The sequence below is a fragment of the Tamandua tetradactyla genome, chromosome 8 (assembly GCF_023851605.1).
Source record: "Tamandua tetradactyla isolate mTamTet1 chromosome 8, mTamTet1.pri, whole genome shotgun sequence".
NCBI lineage: Eukaryota > Metazoa > Chordata > Mammalia > Pilosa > Myrmecophagidae > Tamandua > Tamandua tetradactyla.
Window position 1 is genome coordinate 78,047,923 of NC_135334.1, and position 18,389 is coordinate 78,066,311.

General features: G+C 37.9%; 2 protein-coding genes and 1 pseudogene across 2 annotated transcripts; all 3 read left to right on the forward strand.

The window, feature by feature from the left end:
- On the forward strand, positions 1–949 carry LOC143643563 (olfactory receptor 51Q1-like; annotated as a pseudogene).
- Positions 950–8,433: 7,484 nt separating this feature from the next.
- LOC143643564 (olfactory receptor 51Q1-like) lies at positions 8,434–9,381 on the forward strand. The gene has a single exon (XM_077112177.1). The coding sequence runs from the start codon at positions 8,434–8,436 to the stop codon at positions 9,379–9,381; it is 948 nt and encodes a 315-aa protein (XP_076968292.1).
- A 7,477-nt stretch (positions 9,382–16,858) lies between these two features.
- Positions 16,859–17,806, forward strand: LOC143643565 (olfactory receptor 51Q1-like). Its single transcript, XM_077112178.1, has one exon. It carries the CDS (start codon positions 16,859–16,861, stop codon positions 17,804–17,806), a length of 948 nt encoding a protein of 315 aa, XP_076968293.1.
- The last annotated feature ends 583 nt before the right edge of the window (positions 17,807–18,389 follow it).

Here is an 18,389-nt window from a genome sequence, read left to right on the forward strand (position 1 = left end):
ATGTTACAGGTAACCAAAAACACGCAAGACCCCTTCCTACTTCTTCCTCACGGGCATCCCTGGATTCGAGGCCTCCCACATCTGGATCTCCATCCCCTTCTGCTGCCTCTACACCATCTCCATCGTGGGCAACACCACCATCCTCACTGTCATTCGCACAGAGACATCCCTGCACCAGCCCATGTACCTGTTTCTCTCCATGCTGGCCCTCACTGACCTGGGTCTCACCCTCACCACCCTCCCCACGGTCATGCAGCTCCTCTGGTTCAACATTCGTGAGATCAGCTTTGAAGCCTGCTTTGCACAGTTCTTCTTCCTCCATGGCTTCTCTTTCATGGAATCCTCTGTTCTGCTGGCTATGTCCTTTGACCGCTATGTGGCCATCTGCCGCCCCCTCCATTACACCTCTATCCTCACCAGTGCAGTCATTGGCAAGATTGGGTTAGCCATCATTTGCCGCTGTGTGCTGCCTGTTCTTCTCTCCCTGTTCCTGCTCAAGCGCCTGCCCTTCTGTGGCTCCCACCTCCTCTCTCACTCCTACTGCCTCCACCAGGACATGATTCGCCTGGTCTGTGCTGACATTAGGGTAAACAACTGGTATGGATTTGCTTTGGTCTTGCTTATTATTGTGATGGACCCACTGCTCATTGTGCTCTCCTATATGCTGATCCTGAGAAGTGTCTTGACCACGGCAAGCTGGACTGAGAGATTCCGTGCCCTCAATAACTGCCTGTCCCACATTCTGGCCGTTCTGGTCCTCTATCTGCCCATGGTGAGCCTGTCCATGACTCACCGCTTTGCCCAGCACGCCTCTCCACTTGTCCATGTTGTCATTGCCAATATCTACTTGGTGGTGCCTCCTGTGATGAATCCCATCATTTATAGTATAAAAACTAAGCAGATCCGCCAGGTAATCTTTCACTTTCTCTCCCAGAGGAAGGTGCACTGAGGATTGGAATGTTAAATTTGAGGAATACTTTTGTTTCAGTACATGAAGTCAAGAGCAGAGAGTATTGCTATCAAAACGGTAAATAGCATAGATGGGGGAGTGAAGAGAGAGTATGTAAGTTTGGTTAAATTAAATTAAAGGATATCATTTTTCCTGGACTAAAAATTAACAGTCCTAATTTTTAATTATTTTTTAATCTCAACTTTGTTCTTCATTAGCTGCATGTCTTTGGGGAAAAGCTATTTAAAAAATAATTCAGAATGCAATTTCTCTTCTGCCTTCTTCAAAGAAATGTTTTATTAATTGATTTAATTAGTGATTAGTTCATTAAATGCTTCATTAATTATAAATAAAATGAATAAAAATAATTCTGCCTTGCAAACTCAAAATGCTGATAATTAAATGGAAATACTTATTGAGGCTACAATATATTCATGCCCTCATAAATAACTTCTAAAACAATTGTAAGCTTTTAATTAAACATTAGTGCTCTTATAATCACAATCTGTAATAATGAAAGAAAACTTTCATGAATAAGGGAATCAAACTAAAGAAAGACCGTTGTGTATATTAGAGCTAAATGGGCATGAAATTGAATACTAATTACAAAATATCAAAGTGGAAGGAGTTTGAGGGTTTGTGACAAGTTTGAGTTAATTTTAAAGCCAGAGTTTCTTTAAACTCAGTGAGGAACCAAGGATTGAGAGAGATGGAAGGTATTGCTAGGGGGCTACAGTTGGTGAAACAGAAATTTAAGAAACCTCATCCTATAACATCTGAGGACTCAGGCTACCTCATAAAAGGGATGTATCCTTAATAAATGGGGACAAATTCAAGGGCTTACCACATGTTCCACTTATACTTTATGCCTATATCAGGTTGTAGAAATGTACCACCTCTTTTGTTTCTAATTGTGTTAAGGAAACTACTGAAAATCCCGAAGATTCTACAAATCTTAAAACTTCGCTTTCATTATTTATTGTATATAGATTTTTTGTAGGGTGTATGCCAGTTTGAAAGGATTTATGTACCTTAGAAAAGCTATGTTTTAATCCTAATCGATCTTGTGGGAGCAACTGTTTCTCCTAATCCCTATTCAGTACTATAGGTTAGAAACTTGACTAGGTTATCTCCACAGAGATGTGATCCACGCAATTGTTGGTGGTAACTTTTGAGTAGATGGCTTCCATGGAATCGTGACTCCATCCATTCCATGTGGGTCTTGATTAGTTTACTGGAATCTTTTAAAAGAGAAAGCATTTGCAGAGAGTCCCTTTCAGAGCCACAAGAGAGCTGTAGCACAACTTCAATAATCACAGACTCCACCAGCTAGAGACTTTTGGAGATGCAGAAGGAAAACATCCCTGGGAGAGTTTCTTGAGACAAGAAGCTGGGAGAGAAAGCTAGCAGATACCTTCATGTTTGCCATGTGCATTTCCAGTTGAGAGAAATAATGAATGTCATCAGTCTTCTTGAATCAAGGTATCTTTCCTAGGATATCTTAGATTGGACATTTCGATAATTTTGCTTTAATTTTGGACAACTTCATGGCCTTAGAACATGTGAACTTGAAACTTTTTAAATTCCCTTTTTAAAAAGCTGTTTCATTTCTGGTATATTGCATTCTGGCAGCTAGCAAACTAGAACAAATTTTGGTACCAGAAAACTGGAGTGCTGCTGAAGTTTGCTAATCCTGAACATGTTGGAACAGCTTTTTAAATGGATAAGGGTGAGATTCTGGTGGAGTTTTGAGAAGCTTGATAAAGAATGTCTAGAATGCTTTCAAGAGACTGTTGGTAGAAATGTGGACTCTAAAGATACTTCTGATAGGTCCTTAGATAGAGATGAAGCATGTGTTGTAAATTGGAAAGCAGGTGATTTTTGTTTTAAAATGGCAGATAATATGGCAAAATTGACTAATAGCTTGGCCTGGAAGGCAGATTTTTAATTTTATTTTATTTTACTTGGCATGGGCAGTGTGCTGGTTTGAAAGGATGTATGACCCCTGGAAAAGCCATGTTTTAATCTAAATCCCATTTTGTAAAGACAGAATAATCCCTATTCAATACTATATGTTTGAAACTGTATTCAGAGCATCTCTCTGGAGATGTGATTTAATCAAGAGTGCTTGTTAAACTGGATTAGCTGATGACATGTCTCCACCCATTTGAGTGGGTCTTGGTAAGTTTCTGGAGTCCTGTAAAAGAGGAAACATTTTGGAGAATAAAAGAGATTTGCAGAGAACAGAGAATGCTGTAGCAACACGAAGCAGAGACTCCATAAACCAACGACTTTTAGAGATGAAGAAGGAAAATGCCTCCTGGGGAGCTTCATGAAACCAGAAGCCAGGTGAGAAAGCTAGCAGATGATGCCATGTTCGCCATGTGCCCTTCCAGCTCAGAGAGAAGCCCTGGCTGTGCTTGTTATATGCCTTCTCACCTGAGAAAGAAACCCTGAACTTCATCGGCCTTCTTGAGCCAAGGTATCTTTCCCTGGATGGATGCCTTTGATTGGACATTTCTACAGACTTGTTTTAATTGGGACATTTTCTTGGCCTTAGAACTGTAAACTAGCAACTTATTAAATTCCCCTTTTTAAAAGCCATTCTGCTTCTGATATATTGCATTCTAGCAGCTAGCAAACTAGAACAGGCAGGCACCAGGAATCGAACCCAGGTCTCCGGCATGGCAGGCAAGAATTCTGCCATTACGCCACATTGCTCCCCAGAAGGCAGATTTTAAAAGCCATGAACTTGGATACTTTATTGAGGATATTTACAAATTAAATGTGGAAAGTGCAGTCTGGTTACTCCTCACAAATTACAGTGAAATGCGACAGGAAAGTGATAAACTGAGAACTAAACTCTTGGGTACAAAGAAACCAGAAAGTCAGATTCTGGAAAATTCTGGACTTCCAGGAAGGGAGACCGCAGATAATGGCACCTCATGAGAGGATTTAACCAAATGTGAGACCAGTCAGCCATTTCAGAGAAAGCCAGGATTGGACATGGAGTTATCCAGGAAGGATTTGTGGAAAAACCTGTCTTATGGGCAAGATCCAAGCTTATTACATAGAAAGCCAATAAGAGTGTTGGAAGATCTATATAACAGACCCACTGCCAGTCTGAACTGAGAGGGACATAAAAGATACAATATGAAAGGAAGACAACTGTGTCAATACCTTTATTTTAGACCAGTGAGACCCATTTCAAACCTCTGAATCATGGGACTGTAAAATAATAAATTGGTGTTGTTTCAAGCCCATATTTGTGGTAATTTCTTGCAAGACCCATGGAAAACTGATAAAGTGATACAGACATGTATCAAATCAAATTTCTCAGGACAAGGGAATTTTCATTTTTGTTACTTTATAGACTTGGCAGTCCCTTTGATGTGGAAAACAATTGCTGGAATATGATATATCTTTTTAGTAAACATTGGATGCCTCTCCTCTTTCAGGAACCCCTAGCACTTACTGGTTATGGAAAAGAATGAAAGAGTGTGATCAAGACTCAGCAGAAGTCCCTGGAATGCTGCAGCATCACTGACTCTTTATACTTTGGTGTGTGATCCTTGACATTAGTTGGGGCACTTTCTGATTAATCACTTTCTTTGAGCCATGTGCAGGTAGATTTCATCACATAGCTTCAGTGGGTGTACTTTTGGAACGTCTTTAGTTTCCTTTGATTATCTAAAATATCCACCTATTAAAAGTTTAAAACCCACAAAACTTCTTCATTTCTTCATGCTTGTTAACATGGGAATTTTGGATGTTGTCCTTCTGGTGTCCAGGCTGCTATGAGAAATACTACACAATAGATTAACTTAAACACTGGGAATTTATTGGCTTACAGTTTCAATGGCTGGAAAGCTTGCCTCCTCCCAGACCTGGTAGGATTTTGGCTGGCTAACAATCCTTGGGTTTTTGTTTTTGGGGTTTTTTTTGGCTATCTGGTCACATGGCAATGTTTTCTCCATTGTCTTCCAGGTTACCACTAAGTTTTGGCTTGCACCTCTAACCTGTATCTTTCTCTTTATAAGGATTATTATCCAACAACAGGATTAAAAGCAATACTGATTCAGCTGACTACATCTTAAGTGAAAAGAACATCTTCACAAGCTTCTATTTGCAATGAATTCAGGTTTACTGGAATGGAATTATGATTAAAAGCATGATTGGGGGGTATGTAACTCAATCTCATCTAAACACTTTGGCATAAAAAGAACATTCCAAAAAGATGATCAGGTTGTGCTTTACTCATGCTACCCAGTTTATATATTCATCCATGGGCAATAAATACCTTATCATTCCACCTATAAGAACACACTGGTCATTTCTGATAAAAATGTGTTTTTAAATATTGTGGTTGAATACTTTGACTTTGGAATTTCAAAAGAATTACCTCAAGATCCCTCTTCTACCTCTACCTTAATATTGATGTCACCTTTACAAGTGACTTCACCTCTGTGTTCTCCAGTTTACATAAAAATAGGGTGACAATAGATCTTTCTTCCAAGAGTTCTTATTAATCCTAACTAAAACAATTTATGCATAACACTAGTCACACACTCAGCCCAAGTGGGCATATTGCTATTGATATTGCAAAATCATATGAAGAGTAATTATAATCTTTGTAAAATAATTATGGTTGCATAATGCATATTATTTTGATGGCCAAGGAATATATACATAAATATGATAAGAGCCTTAATATTTTTAACTATTTGATCTCTTTCAACTTTTTTACTATTACAGATGAGTCTAAGTGACTATATTTAGTGCAAGGCTTTATCCTCATTTGAAATAATTTCTTACCATTTATTCCCAGAAGTAAATTTGTTGAATCAAAGCATGTGAATAGAATACAGTGAAGTGCATGGTCAATTGTCTTCCAGAAATGTGTCTACAAGTTGCTCCTCCATCAGGAAAGTGAATGTTTCATGGCATTGAAGTAGACTGCATAGCATGTTGTCATAAAAAGAATTCTGAGAATAAAATATGTGACTGTGTAATGAAGTCAACCCTGTTGGGCATGATGACTGTAGTTAACAGAACAAACAAAAGAATAGACTTTCATTAATTAAAACAAATGTACATCATTGTTACAAGGTGTGAATGATAGGATGGTATATGGGAAAAAATACACTACTGCAAACTATGGACTATACTTAACAGTAATCTTTTAACATTTTTTTTCATTAACAATAACAAAGGCATAACTCCAAGTGTCAACAATAGGGTAATAGAGTGGAACACTATATTTTTAACATGAATTTTAGGTAAATCTATAATTTTCTCAATTAAAAAAAACCCAATAAATCAGAAACAACTTTATGCTAAGTGAAGGAAACAAGACTCAAAGTAGTACCAATCGTATGATCCCATTTTTATAAAATATGAATATGAATAAATCTAAAGATAACAGAATTTGATTAGTGGTTATGTGGGTTAGGGAATGATAGAAGGATTAAGATGTGATTGCTAAGGGATTTGGGGTTTTTCTTTTTGGAGTAAAATTGATTGTGTGATGAATGCATAACACTCTCTTACACGAAATGCCATTTCTGTACACTTTGGACAGATAGCATGGTATGTGACTATATCTCAATTAAAATGCTTTAAAAAGAACACCATGGCTATTTTGAACGCAACATTTAGATGCTTTAATTTTCCATTTAGATTCTGGGATGAGGTTGCTCATTGTATTTACTATTGTTTGTAGTTGCATTACAACTTTTTGCAAAATTTGTCACTTTTTTTATTACCTTATTGTAGTTTTAATATAGACAAATATTGATATATTTCACTTTTTTAAATGTAAGATACTATTTCCTCCTACAGCATTTTATCATTAATGTTCTTTGGGTAGTTTTTTTTTTAATTTTATCATTTTTCTGTTGTAGAGAAAAATGTAATTTTTTTTTTACTTCCACTTGTCTTTTCCTTTGTGACTTCTTTCTTTTGCTGTTAATTTTAAAGTATCTTCTCTATTTAGAGATTTAAGTGTTTATAATTTCTGATTTATTTGGTTATACAAATTAACATTTAAATATTTAATTCACATGAAAATTAGTTGTGTGAATAAGGAGGTCAGGCACCAAGTAACTAATTATTGAAAAAATTTCCTTTCCATCTCAGTTTTGATTATGTCTTGCCATTTATCTATTTCATAAATATATTAGAAAATTTCTCACACTGTTTCCAGAAGCTCACTATCAAATGAATGTTTCTTGAAATTGATGTACAACACTCTTTTTACCTACAGCTATCATGCCCTCTCTGACTCTGACCCAGTTTCAGACTGCCTATTGAAGAAAGTGTATCAGAACCAATTTTCAAGAGACTGTACTTTCCAAGCATAAGCATATAGTTTTTTTATCACATTCAATCAACTGTGAGAACAGGTACTCAGTGTGGATTTTTGACTTGTGGCTATATGGTGGATACCAGGGGTAACAGGTGCTCTCATGGGCAAAACTGATTTTCTGACTTCTGAAGGGAACCAGGTCTCAAGACGCTTCTTCATGCATTCCTGCAGGGACCTGGCATACCTCCCTACCCTAGCGCCTAGAGATCAGCAAGAGATTATAACAACACAACAGTCCCAGATTGAAGTAGAGAAAACAGGAGAAATGGACACCAGGAAGAGAAACCACTGGGAAGACTCCTCTGTGAATATTCAAGGATAAGAAGGATTTATGATGGTAGTTGTTAGAGAGTGAAAAGGATGAATATAGTAAGCACTCCATAAATGTGTTTACCTTGCCTGAGCTGTTGTAACAGCATAACTGGTCCTTTTCCTTATATTCTCGTTCTACGCACACTGCCTTCTGCTTCCAGTTAGTGTGGATATTGCAGAAATAGAGTCCATGATCTCAGAGTAAATCAACTAATGAAAATTTCTAAAAAATAGGCAACAAAAAAGGGATTGAACCCAAATAATACTTCCTTAACAGATGATAATACAAGGATGAGATAGTGAAAAAGATGGCAATGAATTTAGAACAACTGAAATATCTGAAAAAGCTGTTATAAAAGTCAAAGAAGTTCAGAAGGAGACACTGGAAATGAAGAACTCAAAAATACGATGAAAGATATTGAGCTATTACATGTGCAATTAAAAGACAATTTTAATGTGTTGTGACAACAATGTGATGGTGTAATTTGGCTTTTAGAAACATTTCAGAGTGCTAAAAACTGAATGGGATTAATAAATAGAAGCATGAGAACTAACAGCAATATTTTCCATGAATGAAGCACAATAGAGTGAGAAAGGGGGTCACCTGTTTGGGTACAATCTCTAGAGGCAGAGGCTAACAAGGGTGGATAAGGGATTCTTGAACCTTTCTTAATTATCCCCAACAGCCCTGATCCTTTCTTTGGATACAGTTTAGGTTAAATGAATGAAAACTGAGCTATGCAAATAAGGACAGTATTTCCAATATTTCTGGTTCTCTCTGAGCCTGGAGGTACAATCATCGGTCATGTTACAGGTAACTAAAAACACGCAAGACCCCTTCTACTTCTTCCTCACGGGCATCCCTGGATTCGAGGCCTCTCACATCTGGATCTCCATCCCCTTCTGCTGCCTCTACACCATCTCCATCGTGGGCAACACCACCATCCTCACCGTCATCCACACAGAGACATCCCTGCACCAGCCCATGTACCTGTTTCTCTCCATGCTGGCCCTCACTGACCTGGGTCTCACCCTCACCACCCTCCCCACGGTCATGCAGCTCCTCTGGTTCAACATTCGTAAGATCAGCTTTGAAGCCTGCTTTGCACAGTTCTTCTTCCTCCATGGCTTCTCTTTCATGGAATCCTCTGTCCTGCTGGCTATGTCCTTTGACCGCTATGTGGCCATCTGCCGCCCCCTCCATTACACCTCTATCCTCACCAGTGCAGTCATTGGCAAGATTGGGTTAGCCATCATTTGCCGCTGTGTGCTGCCTGTTCTTCTCTCCCTGTTCCTGCTCAAGCGCCTGCCCTTCTGTGGCTCCCACCTCCTCTCTCACTCCTATTGCCTCCACCAGGACATGATTCGCCTGGTCTGTGCTGACATTCGGGTAAACAACTGGTATGGATTTGCTTTGGTCTTGCTTATTATTGTGATGGACCCGCTGCTCATTGTGCTCTCCTATATGCTGATCCTGAGAAGTGTCTTGACCACGGCAAGCTGGACTGAGAGATTCCGTGCCCTCAATAACTGCCTGTCCCACATTCTGGCCGTTCTGGTCCTCTACCTGCCCATGGTGAGCCTGTCCATGACTCACCGTTTTGCCCAGCACGCCTCTCCACTTGTCCATGTTGTCATTGCCAATATCTACTTGGTGGTGCCTCCTGTGATGAATCCCATCATTTATAGTATAAAAACTAAGCAGATCCGCCAGGTAATCTTTCACTTTCTCTCCCAGAGGAAGGTGCACTGAGGATTGGAATGTTAAATTTGAGAAATACTTTTGTTTCAGTAACATGAAGTCAAGAGCAGAGAGTACTGCTATCAAAACGGTAAATAGCATAGATGGGGGAGTGAAGAGAGAGTATGTAAGTTTGGTTAAATTAAATTAAAGGATATCATTTTTCCTGGACTAAAAATTAACAGTCCTAATTTTTAATTATTTTTTAATCTCAACTTTGTTCTTCATTAGCTGCATGTCTTTGGGGAAAAGCTATTTAAAAAATAATTCAGAATGCAATTTCTCTTCTGCCTTCTTCAAAGAAATGTTTTATTAATTGATTTAATTAGTGATTAGTTCATTAAATGCTTCATTAATTATAAATAAAATGAATAAAAATAATTCTGCCTTGCAAACTCAAAATGCTGATAATTAAATGGAAATACTTATTGAGGCTACAATATATTCATGCCCTCATAAATAACTTCTAAAACAATTGTAAGCTTTTAATTAAACATTAGTGCTCTTATAATCACAATCTGTAATAATGAAAGAAAACTTTCATGAATAAGGGAATCAAACTAAAGAAAGACCGTTGTGTATATTAGAGCTAAATGGGCATGAAATTGAATACTAATTACAAAATATCAAAGTGGAAGGAGTTTGAGGGTTTGTGACAAGTTTGAGTTAATTTTAAAGCCAGAGTTTCTTTAAACTCAGTGAGGAACCAAGGATTGAGAGAGATGGAAGGTATTGCTAGGGGGCTACAGTTGGTGAAACAGAAATTTAAGAAACCTCATCCTATAACATCTGAGGACTCAGGCTACCTCATAAAAGGGATGTATCCTTAATAAATGGGGACAAATTCAAGGGCTTACCACATGTTCCACTTATACTTTATGCCTATATCAGGTTGTAGAAATGTACCACCTCTTTTGTTTCTAATTGTGTTAAGGAAACTACTGAAAATCCCGAAGATTCTACAAATCTTAAAACTTCGCTTTCATTATTTATTGTATATAGATTTTTTGTAGGGTGTATGCCAGTTTGAAAGGATTTATGTACCTTAGAAAAGCTATGTTTTAATCCTAATCGATCTTGTGGGAGCAACTGTTTCTCCTAATCCCTATTCAGTACTATAGGTTAGACACTTGACTAGGTTATCTCCACAGAGATGTGATCCACGCAATTGTTGGTGGTAACTTTTGAGTAGATGGCTTCCATGGAATTGTGACTCCATCCATTCCATGTGGGTCTTGATTAGTTTACTGGAATCTTTTAAAAGAGAAAGCATTTGCAGAGAGTCCCTTTCAGAGCCACAAGAGAGCTGTAGCACAACTTCAATAATCACAGACTCCACCAGCTAGAGACTTTTGGAGATGCAGAAGGAAAACATCCCTGGGAGAGTTTCTTGAGACAAGAAGCTGGGAGAGAAAGCTAGCAGATACCTTCATGTTTGCCATGTGCATTTCCAGTTGAGAGAAATAATGAATGTCATCAGTCTTCTTGAATCAAGGTATCTTTCCTAGGATATCTTAGATTGGACATTTCGATAATTTTGCTTTAATTTTGGACAACTTCATGGCCTTAGAACATGTGAACTTGAAACTTTTTAAATTCCCTTTTTAAAAAGCTGTTTCATTTCTGGTATATTGCGTTCTGGCAGCTAGCAAACTAGAACAAATTTTGGTACCAGAAAACTGGAGTGCTGCTGAAGTTTGCTAATCCTGAACATGTTGGAACAGCTTTTTAAATGGATAAGGGTGAGATTCTGGTGGAGTTTTGAGAAGCTTGATAAAGAATGTCTAGAACGCTTTCAAGAGACTGTTGGTAGAAATGTGGACTCAAAAGATACTTCTGATAGGTCCTTAGATAGAGATGAAGCATGTGTTGTAAATTGGAAAGCAGGTGATTTTTGTTTTAAAATGGCAGATAATATGGCAAAATTGACTAATAGCTTGGCCTGGAAGGCAGATTTTTAATTTAATTTTATTTTACTTGGCATGGGCAGTGTGCTGGTTTGAAAGGATGTATGACCCTTGGAAAAGCCATGTTTTAATCTAAATCCCATTTTGTAAAGACAGAATAATCCCTATTCAATACTATATGTTTGAAACTGTATTCAGAGCATCTCTCTGGAGATGTGATTTAATCAAGAGTGCTTGTTAAACTGGATTAGCTGATGACATGTCTCCACCCATTTGAGTGGGTCTTGGTAAGTTTCTGGAGTCCTGTAAAAGAGGAAACATTTTGGAGAATAAAAGAGATTTGCAGAGAACAGAGAATGCTGTAGCAACACGAAGCAGAGACTCCATAAACCAACGACTTCTAGAGAGGAAGAAGGAAAATGCCTCCTGGGGAGCTTCATGAAACCAGAAGCCAGGTGAGAAAGCTAGCAGATGTTCGCCATGTGCCCTTCCAGCTCAGAGAGAAGCCCTGGCTGTGCTTGTTATGTGCCTTCTCACCTGAGAAAGAAACCCTGAACTTCATTGGCCTTCTTGAGCCAAGGTATCTTTCCCTGGATGGATGCCTTTGATTGGACATTTCTACAGACTTGTTTTAATTGGGACATTTTCTTGGCCTTAGAACTGTAAACTAGCAACTTATTAAATTCCCCTTTTTAAAAGCCATTCTGTTTCTGATATATTGCATTCTAGCAGCTAGCAAACTAGAACAGGCAGGCACCAGGAATCGAACCCAGGTCTCCGGCATGGCAGGCAAGAATTCTGCCATTACGCCACATTGCTCCCCAGAAGGCAGATTTTAAAAGCCATGAACTTGGATACTTTATTGAGGATATTTACAAATTAAATGTGGAAAGTGCAGTCTGGTTACTCCTCACAAATTACAGTGAAATGCGACAGGAAAGTGATAAACTGAGAACTAAACTCTTGGGTACAAAGAAACCAGAAAGTCAGATTCTGGAAAATTCTGGACTTCCAGGAAGGGAGACCCCAGATAATGGCACCTCATGAGAGGATTTAACCAAATGTGAGACTAGTCAGCCATTTCAGAGAAAGCCAGGATTGGACACGGAGTTATCCAGGAAGGATTTGTGGAAAAACCTGTCTTATGGGCAAGATCCAAGCTTATTACATAGAAAGCCAATAAGAGTGTTGGAAGATCTATATAACAGACCCACTGCCAGTCTGAACTGAGAGGGACATAAAAGATACAATATGAAAGGAAGACAACTGTGTCAATACCTTTATTTTAGACCAGTGAGACCCATTTCAAACCTCTGAATCATGGGGCTGTAAAATAATAAATTAGTGTTGTTTCAAGCCCATAAATTTGTGGTAATTTCTTGCAAGACCCATGGAAAACTGATAAAGTGATACAGACATGTATCAAATCAAATTTCTCAGGACAAGGGAATTTTCATTTTTGTTACTTTATAGACTTGGCAGTCCCTTTGATGTGGAAAACAATTGCTGGAATATGATATATCTTTTTAGTAAACATTGGATGCCTCTCCTCTTTCAGGAACCCCTAGCACTTACTGGTTATGGAAAAGAATGAAAGAGTGTGATCAAGACTCAGCAGAAGTCCCTGGAATGCTGCAGCATCACTGACTCTTTATACTTTGGTGTGTGATCCTTGACATTAGTTGGGGCACTTTCTGATTAATCACTTTCTTTGAGCCATGTGCAGGTAGATTTCATCACATAGCTTCAGTGGGTGTACTTTTGGAACGTCTTTAGTTTCCTTTGATTATCTAAAATACCCACTATTAAAAGTTTAAAACCCACAAAACTTCTTCATTTCTTCATGCTTGTTAACATGGGAATTTTGGATGTTGTCCTTCTGGTTTCCAGGCTGCTATGAGAAATACTACACAATAGATTAACTTAAACACTGGGAATTTATTGGCTTACAGTTTCAATGGCTGGAAAGCTTGCCTCCTCCCAGACCTGGTAGGATTTTGGCTGGCTAACAATCCTTGGGTTTTTGTTTTTGGGGTTTTTTTTGGCTATCTGGTCACATGGCAATGTTTTCTCCATTGTCTTCCAGGTTACCACTAAGTTTTGGCTTGCACCTCTAACCTGTATCTTTCTCTTTATAAGGATTATAATCCAACAACAGGATTAAAAGCAATACTGATTCAGCTGACCACATCTTAAGTGAAAAGAACATCTTCACAAGCTTCTATTTGCAATGAATTCAGGTTTACTGGAATGGAATTATGATTAAAAGCATGATTGGGGGGTATGTAACTCAATCTCATCTAAACACTTTGGCATAAAAAGAACATTCCAAAAAGATGATCAGGTTGTGCTTTACTCATGCTACCCAGTTTATATATTCATCCATGGGCAATAAATACCTTATCATTCCACCTATAAGAACACACTGGTCATTTCTGATAAAAATGTGTTTTTAAATATTGTGGTTGAATACTTTGACTTTGGAATTTCAAAAGAATTACCTCAAGATCCCTCTTCTACCTCTACCTTAATATTGATGTCACCTTTACAAGTGACTTCACCTCTGTGTTCCCCAGTTTACATAAAAATAGGGTGACAATAGCTCTTTCTTCCAAGAGTTCTTATTAATCCTAACTAAAACAATTTATGCATAACACTAGTCACACACTCAGCCCAAGTGGGCATATTGCTATTGATATTGCAAAATCATATGAAGAGTAATTATAATCTTTGTAAAATAATTATGGTTGCATAATGCATATTATTTTGATGGCCAAGGAATATATACATAAATATGATAAGAGTCTTAATATTTTTAACTATTTGATCTCTTTCAACTTTTTTACTATTACAGATGAGTCTAAGTGACTATATTTAGTGCAAGGCTTTATCCTCATTTAAAATAATTTCTTACCATTTATTCCCAGAAGTAAATTTGTTGAATCAAAGCATGTGAATAGAGTACAGTGAAGTGCATGGTCAATTGTCTTCCAGAAATGTGTCTACAAGTTGCTCCTCCATCAGGAAAGTGAATGTTTCATGGCATTGAAGTAGACTGCATAGCATGTTGTCATAAAAAGAACTCTGAGAATAAAATATCTGACTGTGTAATGAAGTCAACCCTGTTGGGCATGTTGACTGTAGCTAACAGAACAAACAAAAGAATAGTCTTTCATTAATTAAAACAAATGTACATCATTGTTACAAGGTGTGAATGATAGGATGGTATATGGGAAAAAATACACTACTGCAAACTATGGACTATACTTAACAGTAATCTTTTAACATTTTTTTCATTAACAATAACAAAGGCATAACTCCAAGTGTCAACAATAGGGTAGTAGAGTGGAACACTATATTTTTAACATGAATTTTAGGTAAATCTATAATTTTCTCAATTAAAAAAACCCAATAAATCAGAAACAACTTTATGCTAAGTGAAGGAAACAAGACTCAAAGTAGTACCAATCGTATGATCCCATTTTTATAAAATATGAATATGAATAAATCTAAAGATAACAGAATTTGATTAGTGGTTATGTGGGTTAGGGAATGATAGAAGGATTAAGATGTGATTGCTAAGGGATTTGGGGTTTTTCTTTTTGGAGTAAAATTGATTGTGTGATGAATGCATAACACTCTCTTACACAAAATGCCATTTCTGTACACTTTGGACAGATAGCATGGTATGTGACTGTATCTCAATTAAAATGCTTTAAAAAGAACACCATGGCTATTTTGAACGCAACATTTAGATGCTTTAATTTTCCATTTAGATTCTGGGATGAGGTTGCTCATTGTATTTACTATTGTTTGTAGTTGCATTACAACTTTTTGCAAAATTTGTCACTTTTTTTATTACCTTATTGTAGTTTTAATATAGACAAATATTGATATATTTCACTTTTTTAAATGTAAGATACTATTTCCTCCTACAGCATTTTATCATTAATGTTCTTTGGGTAGTTTTTTTTTTTAATTTTATCATTTTTCTGTTGTAGAGAAAAATGTAATTTTTTTTTTACTTCCACTTGTCTTTTCCTTTGTGACTTCTTTCTTTTGTTGTTAATTTTAAAGTATCTTCTCTATTTAGAGATTTAAGTGTTTATCATTTCTGATTTATTTGGTTATACAAATTAACATTTAAATATTTAATTCACATGAAAATTAGTTGTGTGAATAAGGAGGTCAGGCACCAAGTAACTAATTATTGAAAAAATTTCCTTTCCATCTCAGTTTTGATTATGTCTTGCCATTTATCTATTTCATAAATATATTAGAAAATTTCTCACACTGTTTCCAGAAGCTCACTATCAAATGAATGATTCTTGAAATTGATGTACAACACTCTTTTTACCTACAGCTATCATGCCCTCTCTGACTCTGACCCAGTTTCAGACTGCCTATTGAAGAAAGTATATCAGAACCAATTTTCAAGAGACTATACTTTCCAAGCATAAGCATATAGTTTTTTTATCACATTCAATCAACTGTGAGAACAGGTACTCAGTGTGGATTTTTGACTTGTGGCTATATGGTGGATACCAGGGGTAACAGGTGCTCTCATGGGCAAAACTGATTTTCTGACTTCTGAAGGGAACCAGGTCTCAAGACGCTTCTTCATGCATTCCTGCAAGGACCTGGCATACCTCCCTACCCTAGCGCCTAGAGATCAGCAAGAGATTATAACAACACAACAGTCCCAGATTGAAGTAGAGAAAACAGGAGAAATGGACACCAGGAAGAGAAACCACTGGGAAGACTCCTCTGTGAATATTCAAGGATAAGAAGGATTTATGATGGTAGTTGTTAGAGAGTGAAAAGGATGAATATAGTAAGCACTCCATAAATGTGTTTACCTTGCCTGAGCTGTTGTAACAGCATAACTGGTCCTTTTCCTTATATTCTCGTTCTACGCACACTGCCTTCTGCTTCCAGTTAGTGTGGATATTGCAGAAATAGAGTCCATGATCTCAGAGTAAATCAACTAATGAGAATTTTTTAAAAATAGGCAACAAAAAAGGGATTGAACCCAAATAATACTTCCTTAACAGATGATAATACGAGGATGAGATAGTGAAAAAGATGGCAATGAATTTAGAACAACTGAAATATCTGAAAAAGCTGTTATAAAAGTCAAAGAAGTTCAGAAGGAAACACTGGAAATGAAGAACTCAAAAATATGATGAAAGATATTGAGCTATTACATGTGCAATTAAAAGACAATTTTAATGTGTTGTGACAACAATGTGATGGTGTAATTTGGCTTTTAGAAACATTTCAGAGTGCTAAAAACTGAATGGGATTAATAAATAGAAGCATGAGAACTAACAGCAATATTTTCCATGAATGAAGCACAATAGAGTGAGAAAGGGGGCCACCTGTTTGGGTACAATCTCTAGAGGCAGAGGCTAACAAGGGTGGATAAGGGATTCTTGAACCTTTCTTAATTATCCCCAACAGCCCTGATCCTTTCTTTGGATACAGTTTAGGTTAAATGAATGAAAACTGAGCTATGCAAATAAGGACAGTATTTCCAATATTTCTGGTTCTCTCTGAGCCTGGAGCTACAATCACCGGTCATGTTCCGGGTAACCAACAACACCCAGGACCCCTTCCACTTCATCCTCACGGGCATCCCTGGATTCGAGGCCTCCCACATCTGGATCTCTATCCCCTTCTGCTGCCTCTACACCATCTCCATCGTGGGCAACACCACCATCCTCACCGTCATCCACACAGAGACATCCCTGCACCAGCCCATGTACCTGTTTCTCTCCATGCTGGCCCTCACTGACCTGGGTCTCACCCTCACCACCCTCCCCACAGTCATGCAGCTCCTCTGGTTCAACATTCGTGAGATCAGCTTTGAAGCCTGCTCTCCACAGTTCTTCTTCCTCCATGGCTTCTCTTTCATGGAATCCTCTGTCCTGCTGGCTATGTCCTTTGACCGCTATGTGGCCATCTGCCGCCCCCTCCATTACACCTCTATCCTCACCAATGAAGTCATTGGCAAGATTGGGTTAGCCGTCATTTGCCGCTGTGTGCTGGCCGCTCTTCCCTCCCTGTTCCTGCTCAAGTGCCTGCCCTTCTGTGGCTCCCACCTCCTCTCTCACTCCTACTGCCTCCACCAGGACATGATTCGCCTGGTCTGTGCTGACATTCGGGTAAACAGCTGGTATGGATTTGCTCTGATCTTGCTTATTATTGGGATGGACCCACTGCTCATTGTGCTCTCCTATACACTGATCCTGACAAGTGTCTTAACCACAGCAAGCTGGACTGAGAGATTCCGTGCCCTCAGTAACTGCCTGTCCCACATTCTGGCCGTTCTGGTCCTCTATCTGCCCATGGTGAGCCTGTCCATGACTCACCGCTTTGCCCAGCACGCATCTCCACTTGTCCATGTTGTCATTGCCAATATCTACTTGGTGGTGCCTCCTGTGATGAATCCCATCATTTATAGTGTAAAGACTAAGCAGATCCGCCAGGTGATCTTTCACTTTCTCTCCCAGAGGAAGGTGCACTAAAGATGAGAATTTAAGTGCGAGTAATATTTTTGTTGCCGTAACATGAGGTCAAAACAGAGAGTACTTCCAACAAAAGAGTAAATAGCATAGATTCAAGAGGGAGTAAGAATTGTTCAATTAAATAAAGGGATATCATATCCCTGGACTAGAATTTAACAGCCATAGCTTTTATTATTTTTTTAATCCCAACATTGTTCTCATTAGGCATATGTCTTCAGGAAAAAAACATTTTAAAATAGTATTTCAGAATAAAATTCCCATTCTCTCTTTTTCATAGATGTGTTCGTTTGTTTGGTTCATTTTTGTATGCTCTATGGTAGGGTCATCTTTCATTCTTTTTCCATGTGAGTATTTCCTTCTTGTGGCACCAATTTGCTTTTTTCATCTATTTGTCACTTGTTTGTTTGTTTCATTTGGGAAGTACATAGGCCAGGAATCGAACAAAGTTCTCCTGCATGGTGGTGAGAACCTATGTTTTTATTAAGTAGGTTATGAGATAAAATATTCTGCTCTATAAACACAAAATATTGGTAATTTATGGAAATGTTTATTGAAGTTGAAATATATTCATGCCCTCATAAAT